The sequence below is a fragment of the Anopheles coluzzii genome, chromosome 2, assembly GCF_943734685.1.
Source record: "Anopheles coluzzii chromosome 2, AcolN3, whole genome shotgun sequence".
Taxonomy (NCBI): Eukaryota; Metazoa; Arthropoda; class Insecta; order Diptera; family Culicidae; genus Anopheles; species Anopheles coluzzii.
The window spans coordinates 11,349,535-11,374,895 of NC_064670.1; the positions used below are offsets into that span (position 1 = coordinate 11,349,535).

The following is a 25,361-nucleotide window of genomic DNA, read 5'->3' on the forward strand; positions in this document are numbered from 1 at the left end:
GTGTGTGGACGCGATAGGATGTGCCATGTGTGTTACGATTGTGGAACACCAGTGACCGGGGGGACCAATTGTCGAACCGAAGAAAACGATGTGATGACGAGATATTTCCACTTTATTTTGTTATTTTAAAACCTTTAAAACTGTGCCAGTGATCAACGGAAAGCAAGAGAGACACATTCAGAGAAAGAATGTTTGTGATGCGTGTTTGGGTCGCTGCCGTAGCATTTCTACACACTTTTTCCTTCAAATCTCAATCGATGCCCGCTGTTCAATGGTGCAAAAAATAGTGTACTAAAGTTGGCATTCAACGACGAAAGCATTGTATTCCGGGTAAAAGGGAGCTACGGCTTACCATCACACACACATACACACTTATGCATACATTGGAGCAACAACAACAAAAAAGCACATAAACTCACGCGATTAATCGGATGTTTATTTGTTTGGTTCTGTTGCTCTTTTTTTCGTTTGCATTAAAAAAAAGTCTGCGTGCGCAGTTTTTGTCGTCTTGGTGCTGGTTGGTTTGGAAAGCTGCGTTATTTGCCGCTGCGTAAGCAAAATTGTCCATTTTGCCCATATTTCCAGCGCTTTTGCTGAGCTGTCCATCGCACCTTTGTACAGTTATGGTAACCATTGTTCATAGGTTTATCGAAATGCTTTAATTTAAAATAAGATAATAAAATGTGGAGCTTCTTTTAATTGCGTTTCTAATAAACGGTGCCTTTCAAGCAGCGAACACACATGGTGCAATTGAACGGTGCATCATTTGAAACGTGATCATCTCCTACTTGCTTGAAACACTATGTAAATGGGATAATCAAGAAGGAAAATCAGTCCCAGATAGTGCCGGACTGCTGAGCTAAATGTTATGTAGTATTACGTTAGTTGTCTAGCAGCTCACCGCCTATTTTCCATTGCCATCTTTTCTTAGGACGTTTGTTTTTTCATCGTGCCTTACACAAAGCCCTAGGCTATTAGATGGACATAGCGAACGATCCCTTAATGTGTTTACATTCAATCTAAAAATAAAAGAAGTAAAAATACGACGCAAAACACTATATATATATACAAAAACTCTTCTGGTTTCCCTATCGTTGAAATCGTTCGAGTGAAGTTGAGCGATCATAACAAACCCAATAACATTACACAACCAACGATAAATTATTCACTCAGAGTTGCGAAATTTTGGTTCTATTCTTCTCACTGGGAAAACAACGTGTGCCTACCCTTCCGTTCTGTGTTCATTACCCCAGCGGTGGCGAAAAACTCATTCATTCTGGCGCTCGTTCTGGAGATCGCTTCAATGAACCTGTGCTCCCCAGAGCGCCCCCCACACAGCATCGCCACCGCACAGTGTCGTGCTGCCCTATGCTGCCAAAGCCAATGAACTCAACCAGCGGTACTTTGATTTATGTTTTGATTTCATTTCTCTCGCTCATGCGCGCTTGTGCTGGAGATGTCTTGCTCACGCGTCTGCCCAGGTGCACACGATCTCGTCGTTCTGCTTCAGCGGGTTTTGAACGAACGTTCGCAATGGAGCAACGCCGATCGTGTGCTATAAAACGTTAATCCTCATGCCGGCTTCATTATGGCAAATTGTTCGTTAAAATATTTTTGTTTTATTATTTTGATCATCTTATTGGATTTCATCATCCTATTGGATTTCATGGATTTTTTTCAATGGGAATAACAAATTCCAATAGTAACCTAGTAACCAGATGTTAATGTCTAACTTTTTTCTGTATTTTATGCCATAAAACAGAGAAATTAATTGTTTTATGAAATAAGCGTATTAAGTAATACATCTCAGACATAATGTGTATGCTTCAATGGACTTCCAATATTCACTAATAAATGTACAGCACAAGCTACGTTATCAAATCGAGTGTAAAACATGGAACTTAACGAAGAAATTCATTTGTTTGTGGTTTGTGTCTCGGCTAGTTTATAGCAAACTCCAACACCCCGTGTTCATCATGGTTTTGCCCTGTAACTAATCATTCATTGTTGTTTATTTTCCTCTTCCCCTATCCGTCACCCTGTGGCATTCGGCAATGTGTACATTACTCACACACCGCGCACTCTCTCCCCCTCCTCACTCTGCACGTCGCGCCACGTCGTGTAACAAACTGTACTGTTATCAACACTTCATCCAACCAACGTACCACCAAACGGGGGTCGGGCCTCCCTACATTAATATCTTTATCCAACTACAACTGTGTGATGGTGGTGGTTCTGCTGGCGATTGTGTGATCACTAATACCATCATGCCCCCTAACGCTCCACGTTATGTGTTGCACTTTACTTGCGATCATCTGGTGTTGTGTATGCTCGTCCGTCGCTCGCTCTACCGTTCGCACACGCAATGGAATTTGTTTATTTCCTTGATTGCCCTACCCTACACAACCCTTCCAACGTTATGTTCATTCCATTCAATGTGTGTGTGTGTGTACATGTAGAAAATCAACCCACAAACACAAGCACCCCGCTCGATGGTACAGTGCCCGACAGCGAAACTGAGCACGATAGCCACGGCACCGCAGTGCCAGCGATAGACAGCAGTAATGATTCCCTTCCACCTTCCGTTAATGCTCACACAGCAGCAGCAGCAGCAGCAGCTGTAACATCCCCCACAACAGCCCCCGGATCGTTCATGGGAGTTCATTTCGCGGCGAATGAACATCTGCAGCAGCAGCACCACCAACACCAGCAGCAGGCGCGCGGCGTCGGCAGTAGTAGTGTTGGTGTGCTGCGTGCCAGCGAAGCCGTAGCAGTGGTGGTGCAGCCGTCCTCGTCGGCAAGTGGATCATCGCCAACGTCGGTCCCGACGGCTAACGGAGCTCATTCGCATTCCAATGCCGGTTCGGAACACAGCGGCAGTAGTGCTGCCATCGCAACGAACCGCACGGGCTCCTCCGGCACCAATAGCAGCGTGATCGTCGAGCGTGAAAGTTCGTCCACCGTGTGCAGTAGTGGCGGTCCAGGTACGCATACGACCAGTGGCATTGGCAGTGGCAGCAGCAGCAGCACCAGCGTCAAATCATTAGTGTCCGGTGCGAACGGTTCAGCGCAGCAGCAGCAGCAGCACGGTAACGTGAGGGAGGGCGGCGTCGCAGCCAGGAAGATGGTCGCAGCCACGGCCGCGGAGGAGATCGTCGTCGTCTACGAAAAGAGTTCCGTGCTCGGTGGCCTGGCAGATGCAACTGGCGGTGGTGGTGGCGGCATCGGCGGTGGCGGCGTTGGCGCGGGCGGTATCACTGCGCTCAGCGATGCCGGTGAGGAGCTAAAGTACGGGCCCGGTATCGTGTCACGGTTGCGCTGCCGCTACCTGAGTCTGGCCCTGCGCCAGTCCGTCGCGAAGCAGCGCCCGTCGCTGAACAGTATGCGCCGTGCGACCAGCCTCAACAACCTGCTGGACGAGGAGAGCGAAGATCTGAGCGAACGGGAACAGTCGATCGGCAGCGAGGGTACGGGCCACGGTGGTGGACCGCAGCAACAGCAGCAGCAGCAGCAGCAGAAGAAATATCAATCGCAGAATTATCACTACCAACACCACCAACAGCAGCAGCAGCATCGCGAACAGTACGCCAACGGAAACGGCAACAATCATAACCATAACCATCAGCAGCAGCAGCAGCTTCATCCAACGGTAGTTCTGCAGCCACCGTACCAGAAGCAGCCGCAGCACCATTTCGCCCCGAAACAACAGCCGTGGATTCAGCAGCAGCTGCACAAGGAGGAGGAGGGTGGTGGTGGTGCGGTCAAGACGGCACCGTTTCTGCGCGGCGTGCAAAACAGTTATACGCGAGCGAGCCGCCAGGTGGAGAAGAAGAACGAGTACAATCGCTACACCAAGCATCATCGCGGTGCTGGCGGTGCCGACGCGGTCCTGCTCAAGCGTGCTCGCTCAGTCGAGGCTCTGGTGCGCTACGATCACAAGGCCTGGGAGCGGGACGGCGTTAGCCCAGTCGTCGGACCAGCAGCAGCAGCAGCAGTAACAACAACGGCAGCAGCAGCAGCAGCAGTCGCAGCAGCTCCAACGCCGGCGGCCCTTGCCGTGTCGCCCACTGCCGAGGTGGGCAGCAATGTGATCATACTGGACGAGATCGCACAGGCACCGACGACAGCACAGGCGACAGTACTGCCAGCTGGCGGTGGCAGCGAGGGGCTCGCTACGACCAACGGTATTTCCAGTTCGGTCTCACCGACCGCCACGATGCTGATGAACGGTGGCAAGGGTAGTGGCGCCGCTGGTGGCGGCGCTGCTGCCACACCGACCGAGCTGACGCTGCTGGTCAGCGATTGCGTGACGATCGAGGAGAAGATCATCAACGGGCGCGAGAAGGGCGACCCGAAACCGAAGCGGCTGACCTCGATCATCGACGCTGACGAGCGGCCACCGCCGGACGTGGTCAAGCAGACGATGAAGATCTTCGAGGCGAACGCGAACCGGCGCGGTGGGCGCGGCGTTAACGGGTCCACCAATGGTGGTTCCGACGTGGCGACCAAGGTGGCCAGCTACCGATCGATCATCATCTCCGGGTCGGCGACGGCCGGTGCCACCACGGCGGCGGCTGCCGTCGGGCCGGGCGAGAAACCACCCATCACCCATCCGAAGCCACCGCTCAGTCCCAAAAAGCCAAATATCATGCCGCGCACCGCTAGTCCGAAGCAGCAGCAGCAGCAGCCGCATCAGGTCACCGCCGCTAAGCCTCCGCCAACTCCCAAATCGCTCGAAGCTGTCAACAACCTCAAGAATGCACCGTCGACGGCAGCAGCACCAATCGTCGCCGTCAAAAACAATAACAAAGTACCAATCGGTGGAGGAGGAAGCGGTGCGACGAGTGAGTCAACACCACCGTCTCCACCGGCCCGCAGTAAACATACGGCCGCAGCCGCAGCTGCCGCCGCCGCAGCACTCAACGGTGTTGGTGTTGGTGTCGCCGTCTCGAAGAACATGCAAAGCGACGACGACGGTACGCAATCTGCCGACCCGACGGCGGACGCGAAGACGACGAACGCACTCAAGAACGGCGTAGGTACGGTGCGCGATCACCACCAACACCACGACAGCAGCAGCAACGGCACGACACAGACAGCGGCAGCCGTAACGCCATCGGCTAAGCAGTCGGCTCCAGGGTCAGACGGTGGCAACGGCGGCAGTGGCCACCAACACAAGCACAACGGCAATACAGCACTGGAGGCAGCAGCAGTACCGAGCGCCGCGTCATCGCCGACGACGGGAATTTGCGATTCGCCTTCGATCCAGCAGCTCACGACCAAGCTCGGCAGTCTACATCTGGCGACCTCTACGCCGACTGGCGCTGCGAACGGATCCGCCGTCTCGGTACAGGATCGCCGTAACCTCGAGTACGTAACGAGCGACGAGGAGGAGGAGGACGACGACGACGACGAAGACGTCGAAGAAGGAGAGGGCGACAACGTGGACGGTGAGAACGAGCGTGGACGGCGCAACAACAGCTCCCGGTCCTACCAGGTCAATCCCGAATCGAGCGAGAGCGAGGACGCACGCGACGGTGCGGCCAGTGGTGGCAGCGAGAACGACGCGGACGACGACGAAGAAGCTGAACTCGACGACGACGACGAGCGTTCGGTGCGGAAGATTTCACGCACCGCGATGGAGAACATTGCCCGCGCCGGCACTACGACGCAGTTCCGATTCAATGGCGCTGTCAAATCGTACCTGCCCGGCGGTGCGATGGGGAAGCCCGCCGCTCCCGCTCCGAGCACCAAGGCACCCGCGCCCCCGATCCCGATGTCCCGCGAGAGTCTCGCCGGCAAGGCTAACGGTGCTTCCACAGCAGCAGCAGCGGTCCAGGCGATCGAGGTCAGCGGGCGCCTGCCGCCAGAGGGCGCCGCAAACAACAGTGTAAATGGTGTCGGTGGTGGTGGCAGTGCAAAACAACATAGCAGTGGTTCTACCGGTGCGCTATTGCAGCAGGGCGGCGGTGGCTACGTTGGCTCGTCCACGGCACCATCGCCACCTTCCCTGACGCGGCGCGAGATCGAGAAGAATCAAATCAATCGCGAAAAGAGTGGTGAACCCGCGGTGCCAGCAGCAGCGGCATCATCCGGCACCAATAGCATTAACGGTAGTGTGGCCAGCAGTGGTGGTGTGCAAGTGGCAAGTGCGAATAATAATAATAATAATGCTAACAACGCGAATCCTAGTGGTGCGAGTGGTGGTGGTGGTGGTGGTGCGAAACAGACCAGTGCCGTCGACAGTACCACGTCGTTTGTGGCCAAATGGGGTACCGGTGGGATGGTGGGGAGCGGTGTAGCGGCGGTGGCCACTGCTGGACAGTCGTCGCCCCTGGCCGGGCTGGTGCCGGTGCGCAAAAAGACGAAACCGCCGCCGAGCCACCAGCAGGAGGGCACCAACACGATGGTGTTCAACTTTAGCGACCGCAAGGACGTGCCGGACTATATCGAGAACGATGGTGTCATCATCCGGCCACGCCCGAGAGAGCTGCCCAAGGTAAGTGTGCCCTTTCCGATGCGATTGAACCCGACTCTGTGTGTGTGTGTTAGTGTGCGTGCGATATGGGGGCACTGGCGGGGCCCACGCAATATCCTGTGCCCATGTGTGGTGATAAAGGGCGGCGTTGGATGGATTCACTCAATCACAGCCCAGTGGGCCGACTCACTGAATAGATGGGGAGAGTCAGTGGGCGATAAGGGATCGGGCTCTGGTATCTTATCGACCCTAATTTCTTTCCCCCCTTTCGCAGTGCTTAATTCGGCAACATTCATGCTATGGATGTATGTATGATTGCGACCGCCGTGTATGCGTGTTCTGGCGAGTGGTGCTCATAACTCAGTTCAATGTCGCGGAGCTGCACCTTGTTTGACTAACGCGGTGATTCATAGCGCGAACGTGTTCACCGGAAACAATATCCCCCCCCCCCCTCAGACAGGCTGTGAACTCGTAGAATGGCGGCATTAGATTATGGTTCGAACGCTGAGATTTCGCGATGGTCATGATAGCAACACATGCAGTGTGATGTGTGTGTGCGTGTGTTTTTTTTAACGGTCTTGGATTGACTGGCGACCACCCAGGTATGCTGGTCGAATGATCTGCTTCGGACTGGAAACTACAGGATCTCTCTCACTACTCTGCTCTCAAGGTGTTTATTGATTGCTGAGATGCTCTGGACAGAAATAGACATTCACGATTGTTGTGTTAGCCAGAATAGAATTATCAACAGCACAGGGACAGCTCAGAATTATCAGAGATGATGGAAATAAACAACTGTGAAACTGGTAATAATCTGGTGCAGTATTGCCACCATTTTACTCACCTGGCATGATATTATGGGACGTTTTTCTTTCCCAAAAGATGGCACAGTTAAGATGTCTCCTTATTAATGTGAAAAAAGTTAAAAAATGATTAAGAACCTAACACATAAGAGTTGTAAAAATGTATGCTTCTCTTGAAATCCATTGCAATAGCTGATCGTAACAAAATATTTCAAACATTCTGGTGACTAATTGAATTCCGTCTACCCTATGAACGAAATGCGAAACCCGTAAGGTTATTGGAAATCGTATCCAAAAATGTTAGAGGTCATTGGATGCAATAGATCGTCAGTGCCGAAATGAGTTTGCACAGTACAAAAAAATAGTTCCAAACAAATTTGATCCACTCGGATCGGAAGGAGATTTTTCAAAGCTTTGACCCAACTGAGATGCCTGCCGAAGATGGTGGGTTTTTTTCTTCGCGCGTTATGCATCAAGAAGTCATCAGCTCAGCCTTTTTTCCGCTACCGCACTTCCCGGATGTGTGTTGGGCTTTCTGTCTGCTGAGAAATTACCGCAGAAAAGATCGACACAAAATCAAACGATTTAAATGAAGCCTGACAGACTGACGTGAAGGTTGTCCGTATAGCTACTGAACAACACTCCCACCACAGTACACTTACCGCGCGTTGTTTTCGAACCTACCGCATCGATGGCCATATGTGGACTTCAGTCACGGTCAGTCACTAATATCCACTCTCAACAGATCAATCGACGGTATAATTTGGATGGCGATGACAAGTCACACTTCACAGCGGAGGCCTCGATTGCCGTGCCCGTTTGGCTACTGGGCCCGAGCAGAGGGCCTGCTTCAGTTGTTCCGATGCCGACGGGCTTGGGGGCGAAGAACCCGCCCGGTGCGCTTTTTCGTACTCCTTGATGGTGTTTCTGAGCTGGATCGCTTTCTCCAGCAGATAGTGGAAGCGGCCACACACGCCGCAGCCTTCGCTACGTTTACCTTCCAGCTCCGCGCCGTCGATCGACTGCTGCGAAGCACGAGAACTCTCCGGCGGTGGTGGCGTCAGCTCCGCCATCTCGACCGTGTTGCGTTCCGGCTCCTCTTCTCCACCGGCGCACGAGAACATATCCTCCGTGGAAACGGTTTTCCGTACCGGCGGCAGGTGTTCCTGGTCGCTGGAGTTCGCTTCATCCTGCTGCCCGTCCGGCGATGGCTGCATTTCGTGCGCCTCGAGTTCCTGCCAGGTGAAGTGTATCACACGCATCGGAAAGGTCGGCTCGTGCCGACACTCCGGGCAGCAGTGGCTTCGCATCGTCCAGTTCACGATGCACCGCTCGTGGAAGATGTGCCCGCACGTGGTGGCGTAGATGCGCCCACTGTCCAGCGAATCCCAGCAGATGGTGCAGATGACATCCATGTCCTTCTTGACGGGCGGAGTTGCGGCAGCGTCTCTGGGATTAAACGCGGGAATGGGTGGCTTTTTTGCGGCCTGAAGAATGTCTACTGAGAACATGCAGAAAAAAAACCCAAACCTGTGTTGCTGTGTTCTTGGGTTACTTGGATTATGCAAGTTACAACCGTCACGACGCGATTGTTTACTGGCAGCGCAGAAGTGTAAACAATTGTCAAGATGATTTTGCATTGTGGTGTGATTTGCAGTGCCTAACGTTCGATAAACCGCGTCACGATCAAGATCGATCGTTTGATTAAGGGTCCTGCTGCACGGGACAGTGTCAAAGGTTTCCCAGTACACGCTCCCTTCTACACACACTGTGTAGCAAATGCAAATGTCAAACCATTCCGGGCGTTGTTGCCCCACTGGGTGTGCACTTTTCTCGTGAGGCAAACGTTGAACGTCACCTGCAAACCACTTCCCCTTTCGATGGGCCTTAAACACACTCAAGCAACCCGAGAGCGTGGAGCGATAGATGCTGCGGGCACCTCCTGTGCATCGTTCCGTCACGATTCATCATCATCCGCAAGAATTGTGTTGAGGTTGCCCACTACTGTCGTGCACGACTTTGAGGGGAGAGGGAAGGCGACTAGCATAAGTAGCTGGAAGGAGAAGACCTTTCCGGAGACACCATCGCCAATGGCAACCGCAACACCGCTGGGCGAGTTGTGAAATATGATCTTTACCTTTTTCATGTCTTTCGAAAAGTCAGAACGAAACAGTAAAGAGGCCGTTAAGAGAGAGAGAGGGGATCTTCACATTCCATGACCCAGCGCTGTTTTGAATCGCTGGTCCATTGACGTGCCCAATTTGCATTTCAGATTTTCTGCACACATTCCGTGAAATGTTTTTTTTCTGTCTCTCTCATGCCTGGTTATGGTTGAGTTCTAGCTGCGGCTCTCGATGCGTTTCGGCGTATCATTCATGCGTATCGGCCCCTCGACGTCGCTTAACCAATAAGTTATTCCAGTCACCAGACGGCGGCATGAAAACTATCGAAATGAATAATGTATTCATTCAAGCCGCATGTGAAGAGGTGCGTCTTTGTTTTTGTGCGTTGCGAAGTTGATCGTCAATCTGCAACGGGGTATGCGGGTCGTTTGAACATCGCACCGTTGCGTGCGTTAGAATTTAAATATTTCAAAAACGGCAGTGAAACGGCTTCACGACGAGGCGTTTTGTGCCTAACAGTTTCACTTTCGTTCGATAACTTTGTGGCTAATTTTTTGTTCAGCATGAAAGCCAAAGATGGAATTGTGTTTTTGCCTGTCATCATGTGTGGATTACTCACAGTTTTAACGATAAGCATGGCACAACCTTGGATTTTCCCGGATGAACGCAATTTTTTGTTTATCATCACCAACGGAGAGCCGGGTCGCTTTGTGCCTGTCAACTGACTTTGTGCTGCAGTTCACTGTAGGGCTATTTTTTACTGTCGATATGCATTTTATCGTACGTTCGAGCCACATGCAGGAAGTGTTGAGAAGAAGATAAAATATATTTTAGTAAAACAAGACATCACGTGACAGATCTGCCTGTTGCTGCTTCTATGGCTTATTCTTCGCCTGGATACACAAGCGTTACTAAGATGGTTGTACAGAAGCTTGTGACTTAACCCCCCCTTAATTGGCGTGTGAGTAATGAGCAAACAAAACCCCTTCGCACACCATCATGACGCATCGAATGCTCTGTTGTGTTCTGCGGCAGTTCGATGACTTATCGAGACGCTTTCCTCCGTTCTGTGCAATAGATTGCCCCGTTTCCGCTTCAGTGTGGGCAAACAGAGAAGAAAATCACCAAGTGTGTAATTAAAGCCGATTCTCCGGATCGTGTACGGAACAGATTTTCTACTCCTAGAACTGCTAAAAACACAATTCGCTCCGGAGATAAAATAGCGCCACGTTCTTTACGTGACTCACCGTGTTTGGTTTGACGTAGATCATAATTGTATTTTTAATTGAGTTTTCCGATTTTTTTTCCACAAATTCAATTAATGGATAACTAAAACGTAGCACTTCAAATACGAGTTTCCTGTTTTTTTTTTTTGCACACTGCTATCGTTCTGTACAACGCTGTAATGTGATGGAGCATAAGGTGCCATGCGTTTAATTACTCAACAACGTGTGTGTTTACTATCAGGCTTCGCCAAATGATCGTGTAGCTCATGTGCGTGGGTAAAGTGTGCCGGCAGGAGATAAATGTGTCCACGGCAAATAGTCTCGCCTGGTTGTTTGGCAATAAAAGATATGCTAGTCATAAATATTGTACATGCAAACGAACGTATTGGCCAAACATGCGCTCACCTGTGAAGAGAAATGAGTTGGGAAAAACGCCACCACTTCGACATGAATAAACATACAAACGGTAGGACTTACAACCTGTCTGTAACCCAGAATGTTGTAAAACGGGTAGAGTTGTTACCTACCCTATTCCCATTCCCAATCTGCTATGCAATCACACTTACCATCATCAGGTCCAATTGACGAAGCAAATGGCGCAGTGCACTCACCGCCCATTATTTGTAGGGCGTGGATAGGGTGATAAAGTGCCAAACCCCAAAATGTACTCCCAAATGACAGAGCGAGTAGAGCGGAGTGGTGAGATGATTAGGTTAGCACCTGTTACTGTATAATCAAGCCAGACAGACAGGCTGATTAGCACAGTTAGGGTACACCTTTGGCCCTTTTACTTTGGGTATGAATTAGAAAGTGCCCAGTGGATTTTTGTTGCTGTTGTTGTTGTGTACATTCGGCAAAGGAAAGGCACTCTGGTTCGGGTTCGGTGGGTAATGAATGTAGCATGAAAAATATGTTAAATGTCGTGTGTACAGAAACCTGTTGTACCTTCCGAAACAACCCATCCTTCCCAGCAAGCCAGAACGTCCGTTGAGATATAGGTACTATGACACACATTCTTTCCATCCAATGTGGGTCATCTCGTCGAGTACACATGCGCGCACGCTTCTTACCACGCTGCTCAACTCACGATGCTCTTGAGCAGTGAAAATGCTTGCTTAATCTAATGTTCACCGTGGCAGTTGTTATAGCTCCTTTCCTTAACAAACTTTCCACCACAGCAACGAAAACAATCGATCGCTTCCCGATCTTGGCGGATTGTAATCGCCACTGCTCTCTCTCTCTCTCTATCCCTCTCTCCAGAGCCTTCTTGGGTGCGTTGTGCTGGCTCGGGAAAAGTGGGCCCATCTTCTCGTGTTTTAATTCCACTCCACACGCAAACCGGCCGAATCTTCCCCAATCTCTTGCGGCGGCGGCGGCCGTTTACCTTAGGGCTGAAGATGCGCACTTCTCCGGTCCGTGATTGAATGCTGTGAAAATAAACTCTCCGTTTCTGGTGCTCGGGTGCCTTTTTCCTCAGTCAGTACCAGTACACTTGTGTGCAAACCAGAGGGTAGTGGAAGGAAGTTACGGCGTTGATTTTTTTTCCCGAGATCGATAACCGAAAATGAGCACTCAAATCTGACTTGCGATTATCTTTCTTCATCTTGCTCGCCGATGTAATGCCTTCTTCTTCTGGAAGATGGGGCCGGAGATGATCGGGGGAGCCCAAACCTACGTCAGATCATATCAGTTTGGGTGTGTCGGTGTGTTGATGGGGCTTCCATTACCATAGGAAGGAACTCCAACAATGAGCGAGAGGGCGAGAACTACTGTTCCATACTCCGAACCGGAAGTCAGCGAAGGGGTGGCTATCTCCTTCCCGAGTAGGACGTTGCTTTTGCGCCCGGCAACGATGAACCAGCGGCACCGGCAGCATCTCTAATATCCCGTTTCCTTTTACTTCGTTTGCTGTTTTGGGGTCAAGTGGTGAATGGTTTGCAAATTGGCAACTTTGCATCCGCTGATTTTATGGCGCTCTGCGCTGTGTGTGCAAATATAAAATTTTGACATCGGGAGAAATGACGCTGCTTGGTGTGTGTGTATGTTGGGAAAGTGCGGGAAATTAAACGATGCTAAGCGGGAGCGGTAACAAAGTCATCTGAACGTGCTTTTACTAATGACGTGCTCACTGTGAGCGATGGACAAACTTCTGATGCTTTTGGGATGATCTACTCACCTTCAGCAGAGGATTGTATTCATGTAATTAGAATTTAAATCTTTAACCTCCCCATGTTGGGGGGGGGGGGGGGGGGGGGGGGATCGCCTTGTTACCTACCGGACTGGGAAGATGAAGCTTCCTTGGCCCTTTATCAGTTGCTTACATTCGACTCTCAGTATTTGATCTTCGCAGTAGGACTATCAGCCTTGGTATTAGCCCTTCACTTTGGTGTACTTTAGCACAACACTCTTACAAACAAAAAGGTCCCCGGTGTGTCGCCGTGCTCTGTTGTTTGTGGTGGGGCGAAAATTAAGTTGTTGCCGAGCGTGCGGCAGACAAAGAGACCAACCGGCGGTTGCTTCAAACCTGTTCTTGTTACGGGTACCGGGGGCAACATTCGAATCCGGTTAGCGAAAGATTCTAGTGCAGTGCAAAGGCCAATCTCTACCAAGAGAGACCGGAGGCTGGTCGTCGGCACTCTTTTTTTTGCAACAGTCGCGAGCAGCTGGGGAACTACTGTGGATTCTGTGGATTCTGAGTCAAGGGGGGAGGCTGTGTGTGCGGGCTGGTTTGTTTTATAAGTTCGATGGAGCTGTCACTATTCGCGAGCTTCAAGGACAACGCGAGGTACGGTCGCTTGTCTCGCGAAGCACTTTTTTGGGCTGTCTCCACGCCCTGTTCGTCTGGAGCAGCTTTGCTTCAATTTAATTGAAATTTTGAGACTGGGAATTTCGAGGACATCAAGCTCTTCCAGATCCTCAGCACAGGACTACTTTCAAACCGACTTCTTGGCATTGTTTTTTTTTTACAATTATACACACCATTCTTGGACATTCCCGAGCAACGAAATCGAATGTGCAAGCGTGCTGTTTGTTTTCGCATTTGCCATAATTATAGATTCCACTGCAACAAAGTTGCTTTCTCGATGTCTTATCGCGACAAAGTGCTTCTGAACTCTTGTTCTTTGGTGTTTTTTTTTTTGTCCTTTCAACACGTATTTCCTTTCCCGCCACGCCACGATTCGTAACAATGTATTACGCTGTCCATATATTGCGCAAACCAGTATCGATTCCGAGGAAAGTGCACTGGTTTGTTTGTGTGGTGTACCGTCTGCCTCCTAAAATGGAACATAACTTCCCCTGTGCTGTGAAGCTTTTCTTCAAAGGCCTACATTACGTACAGTGGATTGTTCCCTGCGATTACGTGACATTGTCACATAAAAAAGGGCCTGTAGACCACCGGCCCAGGCCAGGGAAATTCAATGCCACCTTCACCAGTTCAGCTGTGTCACGCCTGACGGGGCCCTTGTTCGATGTGTGTACAGCGGAGTTATGAGCGAGTATGCAACCGCGTATGGTGGCCCTAGTATAGTAGCAGTACAGCCGAAAGGAAGCTATTGCCGCAATTGTGTGTGTCCGCAGTGATTTCAGTCCTTCCGGTTGACGATTCGTGTGCGCCACCGCTGCCTGGTGGGTGGCGGTCGCCGTTACGCACTATAATCTTCCAACCAGCCGAATGTACATACACAGGGCGGGGCGCACTAGCCTGGGTGGGTGAAATATTATTATGAAATTTTGGAATTAGTTACGCATCGATTGTGGCGCTCCACGCGCGCCTGCATGCCTCTGGAAAAGAGAGGCAGGGCGAGCGATGTTTTCCTCCCGGCACCGGGGGCTGCAAAAGCGATGTTGTTTAACAAACCAGGTAATAATGATGTGTACTGGTCGAAGTTGTCGAACTCTCAGTCGCGAAGTCATTCGCTTCACCGCGGCCTGTCTTTGTGCAACTTCAATTGGTGTGGGGGGAGAGAGCTCCACTGAAAGAAACCCTAGCAAAACAACGATATCCGATCTCTGCCCTCTGACGGGGGGAGGGATGAGCTCACATTCGCCCTGGGGCTGTGGGTCAGTCCAAGCTGTAACTGCAGCAGCCTGTCTGATTTCGCCTCTACACCCGCTGGAGGTGCTGGAGGTGCAAATTTCTATCCAATAAAGAAGTAAAGAAGCGACGTGCGTTGCATATAATACGTGGGGAAGATATTTTGCCCTTTTGTGCAGCTTCTGGGCGATGTGAAAAAGGCGGAAACGCTCTCATGAAGCGAAAAAAACACCGATCACTGCGGAGAGAGATATACGGCACAGCAAAGGAAGCGCACTGACTCACACATCATCATCGACAGCGGGCGGGGTGTGTGTGTGGGTACGCATGGCTCTTTGTTCAGTGCAACCGGTTCGAAAAGGGTTTAACACAGTCGCTAGGCTCACCAACACCCAGCCGATGGGTAATAGAAGAAGAGAGCCGGAGTGGATGACGGGGGGAGGGTCGCGAACTGCCTTGAACTTATTTCATATCGGTGGCGCGGCGTGTTGGCACCGTGGACAGGGGTGAGCATAAACTGCAGGAAGGTGGAAGAAGAGATGCTTTGTTGGAAATTGCGGGGCAAAAGTGAGTTTTTACGAGACACAAAGAGATGCTGGTTTTAATGATGTGCTTAGAGATGAATTATTGAAAATTTCAAAAAAGTTTTCAAACGGAATTTGTTTGTTTCTCTTGTGCAATTTCCTTTCTTTGATTGTTAAGCATATTCAATAAAATCAAAAATAAGGTATGGAGTATATTTGTCTGTATATTTTTTTATAATTATTAACTTTTCGCTTAACAGCAAAAATACTCGAACTATAGTTTAGACAGTGCGCTTGCTTTGCTGAATAATGCTTGCCGATCTAAATCCCGTTTTTTTGTCATTACTTAAGCCAACCAGCGCCAACCGGTTGACAGTTCATACTGCTCCATACGCAATTATTGCGTGAGCAAACAACCGCACGCACACACATACAAAATGTGCACCGCCATTGTAATAACGGGCGGCACTGCCTTTGGCAACCTTTGTACCACTTAGTCAGAACGACGGAGAAGAAGGGTATGTTCGTTGCCATTGCTCTTCCCGGTTTGCCTACCGTCCCCATCATCATCCATCCATGTAACCTGCCTGGGTCCACAACGCGACACGCTAATGATCAGGTACTCACAACGCACGCTGATCCGCGATCGGCTGAGCGCGAGAGAGGACAATGACATCTACGTGATCGCGAGGGCTTTTCTACACTCCCCCCCCTCCCCAGGGGCGGCTTATCGTATTCGTGCAGATCTTGTTAAATGTGTCGCCGCCACGATCAGGCCCCACAAACGCACGTGGAAAACACGCAAAACAAATTCGAGGTCGGCATTTTGCCACTTCCATTTGAGGTGATTAGAGGGAAAGATACAGATTCGTCATCCGGTTTGACGTTTAGCCGGAATTGGATTGAGTACCGCTACCATGTCAACGACCTCTGCTTAACGACCCACACATTCCATTGTGTGGGGGACGAGTAGAGGGCGCATTATTTGAAATTTGAAGTATCAAAAATGGTCCTTCGAACCGGATTTCATTAACAAATGCACTATTTCAAGCGATAACCGATAACTCTGAACCATAAGTTGTAATCAGAAGCTGTGTAGAAAAACCAACCGTACAGAAAACAATCAACCGACAATCACGGAATCCATTAGTTTACATTATCGTGCACCACTCACTTCTTTCCACAGCCGAGGAAGCGACATCTTCCTGCCGATTCTCCCTCTACATTGAGACAATACGGCAATACTCTCATCCCTATTCGCGTCTAGGCTATTTATTATGCGCTATCGGGCACTTTCGCACCATTTGGTACCAAACGGGAGATGTCCCACAGGGGCTGGTTTCTTGACAGCCGAACATACAAGACGCGGACGCGCGCGCGCGGCATCCATTAGTCACGTCCGTTTGTGTGACCGGTCGGTCCACTACGACGCGTGCAAAAGGGAAACAAGAAAAAGGCAATGCAAAAGTACATCGCTCAATTGGCAAGGGCTGCTAGGGATTCGCCCACGTTTCCTTATCCTCGCCATATTTAACTCATTGCTTACGTCCGTATGGGGGCTTTATTGCACTGCAATCTCATTCGGACGATTTCATCTTCCACTCGTGCGTGTTTGTGCGACCTAATAGCTAGCTCTGAAGGAGTCTAGCGGAGCTTCAAGTGGTGGCATCGTCCAAAATCCTCGTGCTCCAAAGTGGATCCGATCGCGTGCCAGCTACAATTTGCGTCTTTGCAACATCCAATTTGTATGTGTCCTTATCGTTGTGGTCCAGAACAGGGCGGTCAAGGCGGCAACCACAGCAAACCAGAATAGAATACACCCGAACGCAGGAGGGAAGCCATTTGCAGACAGAAATAGTGTCACGTGAGACTATTTGTTGTAGGGCAAAAGAAATAGACGCACCCCAACACATTGGACACACTTCGGTTTCCATTCGTTGGAATGTAGCAGAAACGTAACACTGCCGAAGTGACCACTGTTAGTGTCGCTTTACTTGGTGTAGTGGCAAAAACTTGAAAAAAAAAGGTTAACAGGGTTACGCGATGGAATGCATCGGAGCACGAATCGATCGATCACATACTGCAGGCACAAAGGAACGGGTGAGGCGTAGTTTTGTTCGCCTTCCGCCTAAACTTGAAGGTGTCATAGGAAATGCTGCCGCTCTCGCACGCGTCGTACCATTAGTTGGAATGGAAGTTTTACGCCAATGAATATTAATTGCTCCATTGCGCCATCCAATGCATAAGGCGGGGAAACCTTCACAACAACACCGCGCTTTCACTTACGCCCAAGTCGGGTGTATATGTATACACATATTCGCAACTCCAAAATGTGTTGATGATGTGTTGTTGCTGTTCACGCTTGTTAGACAAATATGGCCGAGGAGCGTTTGGGTCTCGATCGATTCTGTCCAATGTTTGTTCGTCGCTTGTCGCGTTTCCAAACTTCAAATTGATCGAGTTGGTGTGAATATACGTTTCGAGGGTGGTGGAATATATGCATTGGACCCCCCCAGTTTTATGACGTTCCCGTTCTAGGGCCATAAAAATGATAATAAACTCGTTTCATCGCACTCGTACAATGGAGGACTGTAAAGTTTTCGCGCCGTTGCCCGACGCACTACCCAGTTACACTTCCATTGAACACGGTTATTGTAATCATTTGTACATTTGAACCGCTTGTTACGTTTGGTTACGTTCGTCGTTACGTTCGTGTTAAATTCTGGTACAGTTTCTTTTTTTTTGTGTACAAGTGTTCCGGTTCGATTGCGGTGTTTCTTCTTACTCAAACATGTTGTGTGTATGTGTGTCTTTTTAAACAGATTTTACGCTGTATCCGTAAAGCCAACAAAACCTTGAATGTCGTCTTAATTAAAGCAATACTCAGTCGCTTCTTTACCGATTGGTCTCTCTCTCTCTATCTCTCTCTTGATGGCATAATTAGATTGATAATTATTCTCGCAATTGCCCGCGAGTATATGGGGAACCGTTTCTTCTTTAAGCTAATGCAAACCGAAGGAGATGTTATGAAGCCGCTACCGTCCGTATTACACAAATAACCTTCAATGGTTTGATGATTCAATTCAAAAATGACCATTCTTTGTGAAGTATTGCATTCGGAAAGAAGTAAACAATTTGTATATTGGTACTGTGGGGTGGCCTCTGATGGCTTTGCAATGTTGGTTTCCGGTTTACCGGTAAAATCGAACTGATCTCTACTCTCCATCATTAGCGAGAAGATGGTAGATAAGATGTAGCAGCTTCAGGGTAGTTGTTCCAATCGAAATGAATTTTGACAATTTACCACTTCTTTTTTCCTGTGCTTCAGTTCATTAGTTTTGTCAATTAAGATGTTTTGCTGAGTGCTATCTTTATTTTAACGGCACAGTGTCATCATTTTTTTCACTTTTTGCTCTTTATCTTGCTCGCGCTATCCCTCTCAACCTCGTATCCAAGCCCGCTGTGCCTTGGTTTAGCAATTTAATTTCATTTTAATTAAAAGTCATTTTAATTTTCCTTTTATTTTTCGCCTCACAAAAATGCGCATTCCCCGTCCGTGTGACAGCTACAGTGCCATCGAATCCCCAAGAATCCTCCCCCCGTCATCAAAAAATAAAGAAGCGTTCCATTAAAATGTGCGAATCATTCCCAATGACCGGAAGCAACGACACGAAAACACGAACAGTTCGAGAGGGCGAAAAAGCTTCCCGCCCCAATTCCTCCCCACCATGTCACTGAAAGCGTTAAAAGGCGATTCTGGAACCATTTCCGGGCGCATGTTCCACGAAAACAACACGATCTGACAGGGATCGCCCAAATGGATAAACTGTTTGGGGATTACAGGGAGATGGAATGGGACGTAGGGAGCCAGCGGCGTGTGCCCCCAAACCACACCCGTGACCTCAATTTTATTCGCACGGGGGTCCGCGCTAATTGCTGTTTGATAACTTTTGCTAGAATTTCTAATTTACTCACGGGTTGTTGGTGCCGCAAGGTTTTTCTTTCACCTTTACTTTGTTTCGCGCGCGCCGAGCACTCGATCACAACACCAGCCAGCCCTTCTCGGATGTTGGACAGTGTAATTTGTTGTCAAGTCAGGGGGGGGGGGCGAACTCACACACTTTTATTCGAATTCTTGTTTAGCAAAAAATAAAATAAAATAAAACACCGCTACTATCCCTTAGTGCTTTGAGAAAATACTAATGTCTTTTTTTCTTCGGTTTTTGTCTACTTTCTTCCTTCCTCGTACAGCCTGGCGAGTCCGGTTTCGTGGTGTTGGGTGACCTAACCCTGGAAACGTCGACCGATCCGGACGATGCGTGGGCCGCCGGTCCGCCATCGCCGTGCAACGGTGAATTCGCCAACGCCTACATCGTGATCAATGGCAAATCGAGCATGAGAAACAAGACTAGTAGAAGTAATAATAAGGTAAGTTACACTTTTTGGCTATCGCCCCGTTTTGAAATCCAATTAGTAGCGATTTATGAGCAAGTTTATTGGGGGAAAAAGCAGCCCAAAAAGTTGTTGGTCGTTAAGAGTTTTGGGCAAGCGATTGAGGCGTTGTGGGAAGGAGTTGTTACAACGGCTAAGACAGTCCAACGCCTAGCGACAAGCCCTTCAAATTGTGGATTTTAATGCAAAGGCAATTTGAAAATGAATATTACAAGCATTTTTAGCATGCACATGTGTTAATTGTCTAAAAGACGTGTCATAATTAATATTGAATATGATGTGGTCTAATTCATTTCAAATTTGAAAGCAATCTAATGATTTACATTTGAACATGACCTGAGTTCCAGTGTGACTCACTGCTAAATAGGCAACGGGTTCGTCGTTTAACCTTGCACAACTGTTTAATTTTCTCTTATCATTAATAATTTCGCATCTAGTAAATATAAACAAACGTAAAATTCGCACACCCAAACACAGACACACACACACCCTATCCGAAGGTTGTGCCTTTTTCCTCGCAGGTTTCTATACAATATTTTGCCAATAGCTATGGATTGTTGTGTCAACAAGAAGCAGGACCGTTTGCTGCTATCGCTCTCATTTTCTCCTCAAACAAACGTTTCTAATGGTAAATATTTCTGCTCGTTTTGCAAACAGCGCTTTCAAGAGCTCAAATGCTCCTCTCCTACCCCTCGCTGCAGCTTCATGTTCATCCCCCATTGCACTCGGGTGATTGGATGGCTTTTCAGCACTCTCTCGCTGCGCGATCACGTGCATGTGTGTGAGACGCTGGCAAACATAACCTCCCACCGTTTTGCGTCGTGCCCCTGTCCTCTCCTGATAAGCGCCGGGGTCTGGTTACCATGTCTGCTTCCCGGTGTGTGCACGTAAACGCACTCAAGCTCACTCTCTGTCTCGCACACACATACATTTGCTGCAAGTGATTTGAGATTTGGCGTGCAAATCGTACAGCCAAAGTGAAATTTTTCACCATTCTCACTCCCGGTTTTCGCGAACGTGGCACAGCACAAAACGCTTGGTACCGCCGACGGAAAAGCCATTGCTCGATGGTGGTAGTTGGTGGCCTCCGAGGAAAGGAAAACCAAAGCACCCCAAAGACGCGTGGCGGCGGGTTTGCTACGGTGGAAACCAAAATCAGCAGTGGAGGCAAACAGTGGTGTGAATGTTTGAGCATACATTTGAGTGGGTTAGCCACTTCTGGTGAGTGTGTGTGAGCGAACGGGGCTATACTAAGCGGCTAAGGAGCAAGAGAGGTGGGGTTTTGGGTGGAAAATTGTAACACCCATCGTGCGCTGATGCTTCCCATCTTCCGCTGATGAGAAGAGCCCATCTGCTGTTGGCGCTGATGCTTCCAACATTTGCCGTTTTCAAACCGCTTCAGCACGCATCTGCAGACGCTCTTCCGATGACGGCACCGATCAGGGTGCAAAACCCCTGTGTGTGTATATGGAGTAGGAAGCGAGAAGAAGATAGGAACTGGAAACTGGTTGGGAAAAAGCCAACCACGCTCATCATAACCGTCGATCGCGCAGGCAACTCTCCAGCGCTCTCTTGTCTGGAGATGAAGATGGTTTTACTTAATGAATGTTGCGCCGCCGTTTTTCCACACAGCCGAGATCCCAGGCCTGGCTGTCTCTGTGTGCGTCTATTTTTAGGTGTGCGTGCGTCTGTTAGACCTGTATTTTACCAGCACAGCAGTTGTGTGTAGGGGCTGCATAAGAGCTATGCAATGCCCCAGCCGCGTGTAAAATTCCGTTTCCTTATGTCGGCGTTCGGATTTTCCCTCCCGTTCGGGGTCCGCACATATGGCAGCAAATGTAGTGTAACGAAGACGACTTCCCCGCGAGTTGACGTTCACTGTCGGTGGATTTTGGGCTTGCAAGGAAAGCGAATCGCAGTGGGAGTTTGGGGAAAATGTTGCGGCACCATTTATCCTCGATGGCGATGGCAGTGAAGCTCTGGAGCGAAAAGTTGGACACTGGCATTAGAAGAGCCGCTTGGACAAAATTGGAATCGCCGCTAAAAGGTACAGATGGGGGGGAGCTTTGGGACAGTAGTTCGGCGATGCTTCCAAGGCCACCGCCAGAAGCCAGAAGGAATGGAAGATGCAAATAAATGATTAGGCTTCGGTAGCGTATCGTTGGTAGTTACTGGTGTTTAATGGCAAAGAATAAATTAATAGTATCCAATGGCAGCAGTTTTCTTTTCTTTGGCCCGTTTGCCCACGAGACATTTTGGTAGAATTTATGGCGCACTCTTTATCAGATAGTGAAACAATTGCCATAAATAAGCAGCGATTTAAATGGTTTATTTTTAAGATTAGGAAAGGAAAATGAGAATTAGAAATCAGTTTCTTTGGCTCTGCGAAGGTTAATTATGTTAACTGGAGTTTGAGCAGAACACGAAAAGTAATATTATGAGGTTGGGTGACTCGAAATCAGTCCAAAATATTGATTCGTTTGCTAGCAGATCATTACTAACCATTCCTCCATTCTTTAATTGGTTTTGTTCCTTGTCCATTTCACGTCACGAATCAAACAAATACACTTCTGTGCTTGTGCAAACACGATTGCAGCATCATTCATCTTACTTAACATTCGTGCAGTAGAGATGCACTTGACAGTTTGCTTGTCCGAGTGCGATTCGATTGACATCGAACGCTGGCAAATACTTGCCGCGCATTTCCCAGTATTTGACCACGGTTGACGGTCATCTATCGGCAGTAAAATCTGTGTAAAGCCACAAAAGACTAATGAACTGCGGCGACGGCAGCAACCACTAGCGTTTGGCAAGCTTATTATACATACCAGCAAAACATTTCAGGCTGGTGGGAGCTTAGAGAGGCAAATCCTTCTCTAAACAGTGTTTTCAATTTCTCCTTCAAGAGAGCAATTATTGCCCACCGCCCGCGCTGAGCTGCCGGCAATGGAACGTTACGTCGTGAAGTGTACTGCAACCACACACACACACACACACTTGCACACCGTACCATCTGCTCTTGCGTGTCTGCCCGTGTCTCCGGTGCGATGAACATCTTCGCGAAGCAGAAATAATGTCCAACGCGCCCCGAGGTCGTTCCATCTTGATCGATAGTCCACGGGCTTTGGCGCGTGGACATCTTGGCGTTGGAAGCTGCAGAGAGAAATCCTCTTCGCCCTGCGTCTGTTTGTTTAGCAATTTTCCATCTTTGGTGATCGGATCGAGTGGCCGACACGTGGCTGAGTGCATCTGTCTGCAAAAGGAAGCCCAGAGCGACCCGGACCGGAGGAGTGGCCTGCTGAAGGTATTTGATCCTTGATGGCCCCCGAACCGGTTAACAACTTGTCAATTGAAAACCGATCAACGCTTTATGGCGATGACATTACCCGGGTGAAACTCTTGCACCCACCACCGGCCACGATTGCTTTATTTATTTTATTGGAAAGTGATCGCACAGTGAGCAGTCTTGCCTTTTCAGCACTGGCTTTTATTGATACGATTTAATGGATATTAGTTAAATCTGATACTGCTTTGATTGTCCCATCGTGTCTTGCACCGGCCAAACTGAATGTGAAATTTATGTTGTTATCTCCTCGTTAGACTCATGACAACTCACGCCGTTCCGAGTGCAACTGCGCAGCGGGCAGAACACTGGGATTAAAATTGCAAAAGCCCGCATGTCCGGAAACAGTGACTCGTTTCCCCATATCGTATTCCCATTTGTGTATCAAGGTCCGTTTGGCAACCGCGATGAGTCGTGTTTCAGTGCAACAGGTTTAAACGATTACCGAAGTTAAATCGCGCTCCGTAAACTCCGAACCGACGCATGGTTGCAATATAAATTTAAAATTATTTTCCCGATAAGATCTATGTTCTGAATTGGAATAAAAGCGTACAGAGTACAGTTTGAGGGATGAGGATGAAATAGCCTTGTGAATTCATAACCAGCACTGGCGTTAAAAGCGTTACAAGTGTTTGATTTTAACATATTCAACCTAAAATATAAATATCATTAAGGTACAAACATTAATCATTAAAGCTGTAAATGATTTATTCATGTTGCCATGTGATGTTTTCCATGCATCAAAGACTATCTAATTATGCTCGCGATAAACTCGTTTACGAATGAAACCACCACTAAACAAACGCATTTAAAACAGGCTGATAACAACACGGTTCGTATGCTGGCGGCCCTACAGAGAGCTCATCTTCGTTTCGACATCGGTGTGCTCTTAATGCTCGATATCGAAAAGCTAATCCCTTCAGTGAAAGTGATGATACCGTTCAGAGGCTTCGTGCGCTGATGCGCCTACTTTACAGTTGCATCGTGGCATTCACCAGCACTGAGTTGATGCACCGGATTATTGTAAATCAAAATCAGGTTTTTGATGTCGCGAGCCGCCTTATCCAAACTAAAAAGTCGCGCGTTTGGGTTCAATCGTCACGGATGGGCTGTCGCAGATTTATCTTATGTTTAAGCAGCAATCATTAGTTTAAATAATGTTGGCTTAAACTGTTTCTTACTTAATTGGCAATTTATTTTAATTTCCATGGATCACTACTACCCTGATAGGAAAGCTTCATAAGACCATTCTTCCCTCTAAAGTTAAGATATTTTTCTCGGCGTGGAATGAGCTTAAAATTGCTGCTAAATTTCATGCAGAAGAGTGTTTTTTTAAAATAAATAAATAAAGGGAAGTACCAGTATCTCGTCACATCTATACATCCAACAGACGGCTGCTACCAGCCAAACCGGCAAATTAGTGCAATTGTTACCGTTCGATGGCGGCAGTGGAGAACATACTTACGAAATGCACGTGCACACTACTAGGCAGGGGCGTGTAGTAAATCAACAACCACCACCCGCATCCCGCTCTCTGCGAAGAAAGGTGGAAGTTCGTGCATACGATGAAATAACACACATTAATGCTGCACGCGCGCGCGCGCCTGCTGCACATATGCTTCGGGGGTGTGCGTGTGCAAAGCAAAACATAGGAAGCCCGATGGATACACCACACCCGACCCCCGGTGACGCGCTGTGTAACAATGTTGCTGGGAAAATGCCGCCAAAGCAAAGCAAAGCGCACGCGGCCGGCGCATATACGTGCATATGCTGTTAATTCACCTTCTGCAAAGGGGGAACGATCCGATATTGAGCGTTAATTTTGTTGCAAACCTCTTCCCCCCCAGGAGTTCAATTGAGCTCGCAGGGCTGGGGCGGGCGTTTTTCTTTCGCCAGCCTCGCATCAGCCTTCCCCGTTAACACAAGACACATCACCCCGCTCGGCGGGACAGTGTTTTGGGGGAGTGCGAACTACTCACCGTCCGCCTTGCGCGTCTTTCTTTCCCAAGACATGGGGTACTATTCCACCCCAGACGGAAAGACAGCAGACGGACGGTTTTGTGGTGTGTTAACCCGCTAGCGCAGCTTGGATGGGCTCGGTGCGTGCGAGCTTCGGCAAAGAAAAAGCACACGATGATTACGAACGAATTTTCACGACGTTTTCCGTCTTCCCTCGCCGTATCTTACCATCAGGCATAAGCTGCTTCTTTTGGGAGCTGGGGCTGAATTTTCCATCGCGTTAAATTGCTCTCTTAAAGCATTGTAGAGAGGCTGGTGAAAATGGTCGAAATCGAACCACTAAATAGTGTTTGTTGAGTGCGTCTGTGTGTATGCATGTTTGGGGGTATTTGTGATGCGGAAACGGTGGAATCTGCA

General features: G+C 48.9%; 2 protein-coding genes across 11 annotated transcripts in view; one reads left to right on the plus strand and one right to left on the minus strand.

The window, feature by feature from the left end:
- LOC120950205 (homeotic protein female sterile) overlaps nt 1-25,361 on the plus strand; it is a 66,088-nt gene that overhangs the window by 14,922 nt on the left and 25,805 nt on the right. For 7 of the 9 annotated variants that reach the window (XR_005751109.2, XM_040368051.2, XM_040368056.2 and 4 more), the window contains 2 exons: nt 2,460-6,499; nt 19,442-19,618. Coding sequence is in view for 8 of the 9 variants with exons in the window: in XM_040368051.2 (XP_040223985.2) it covers nt 2,460-6,499; nt 19,442-19,618 (4,217 nt within the window). In the remaining variant the exon portion in view is untranslated. The remainder of the gene's footprint in view (nt 1-2,459; nt 6,500-19,441; nt 19,619-25,361) is intronic. The other 2 variants (XM_040368054.2, XM_040368055.2) reach the window with 2 other exon arrangements.
- LOC120950218 (uncharacterized) lies at nt 7,428-12,784 on the minus strand. Of its 2 annotated transcripts, none has more exons than XM_040368081.2 (2): nt 7,944-12,784; nt 7,428-7,820 (listed from the first exon to the last, which is right to left on the minus strand). In XM_040368081.2, exon 1 carries the CDS (start codon nt 8,919-8,921, stop codon nt 8,070-8,072), a length of 852 nt encoding a protein of 283 aa, XP_040224015.2. In that variant the 5' UTR covers nt 8,922-12,784; the 3' UTR covers nt 7,428-7,820; nt 7,944-8,069. The 2 variants fall into 2 exon arrangements, with proteins under 2 accessions (XP_040224015.2, XP_040224013.2); XM_040368079.2 differs by having other exon boundaries at nt 7,428-7,823.

What these genes read in the sequence shown, in the direction of transcription:
- LOC120950218 (XM_040368081.2), bottom strand. Translation starts at nt 8,921, where the DNA reads ATGCAAAATCATCTTGACAATTGTTTACACTTCTGCGCTGCCAGTAAA.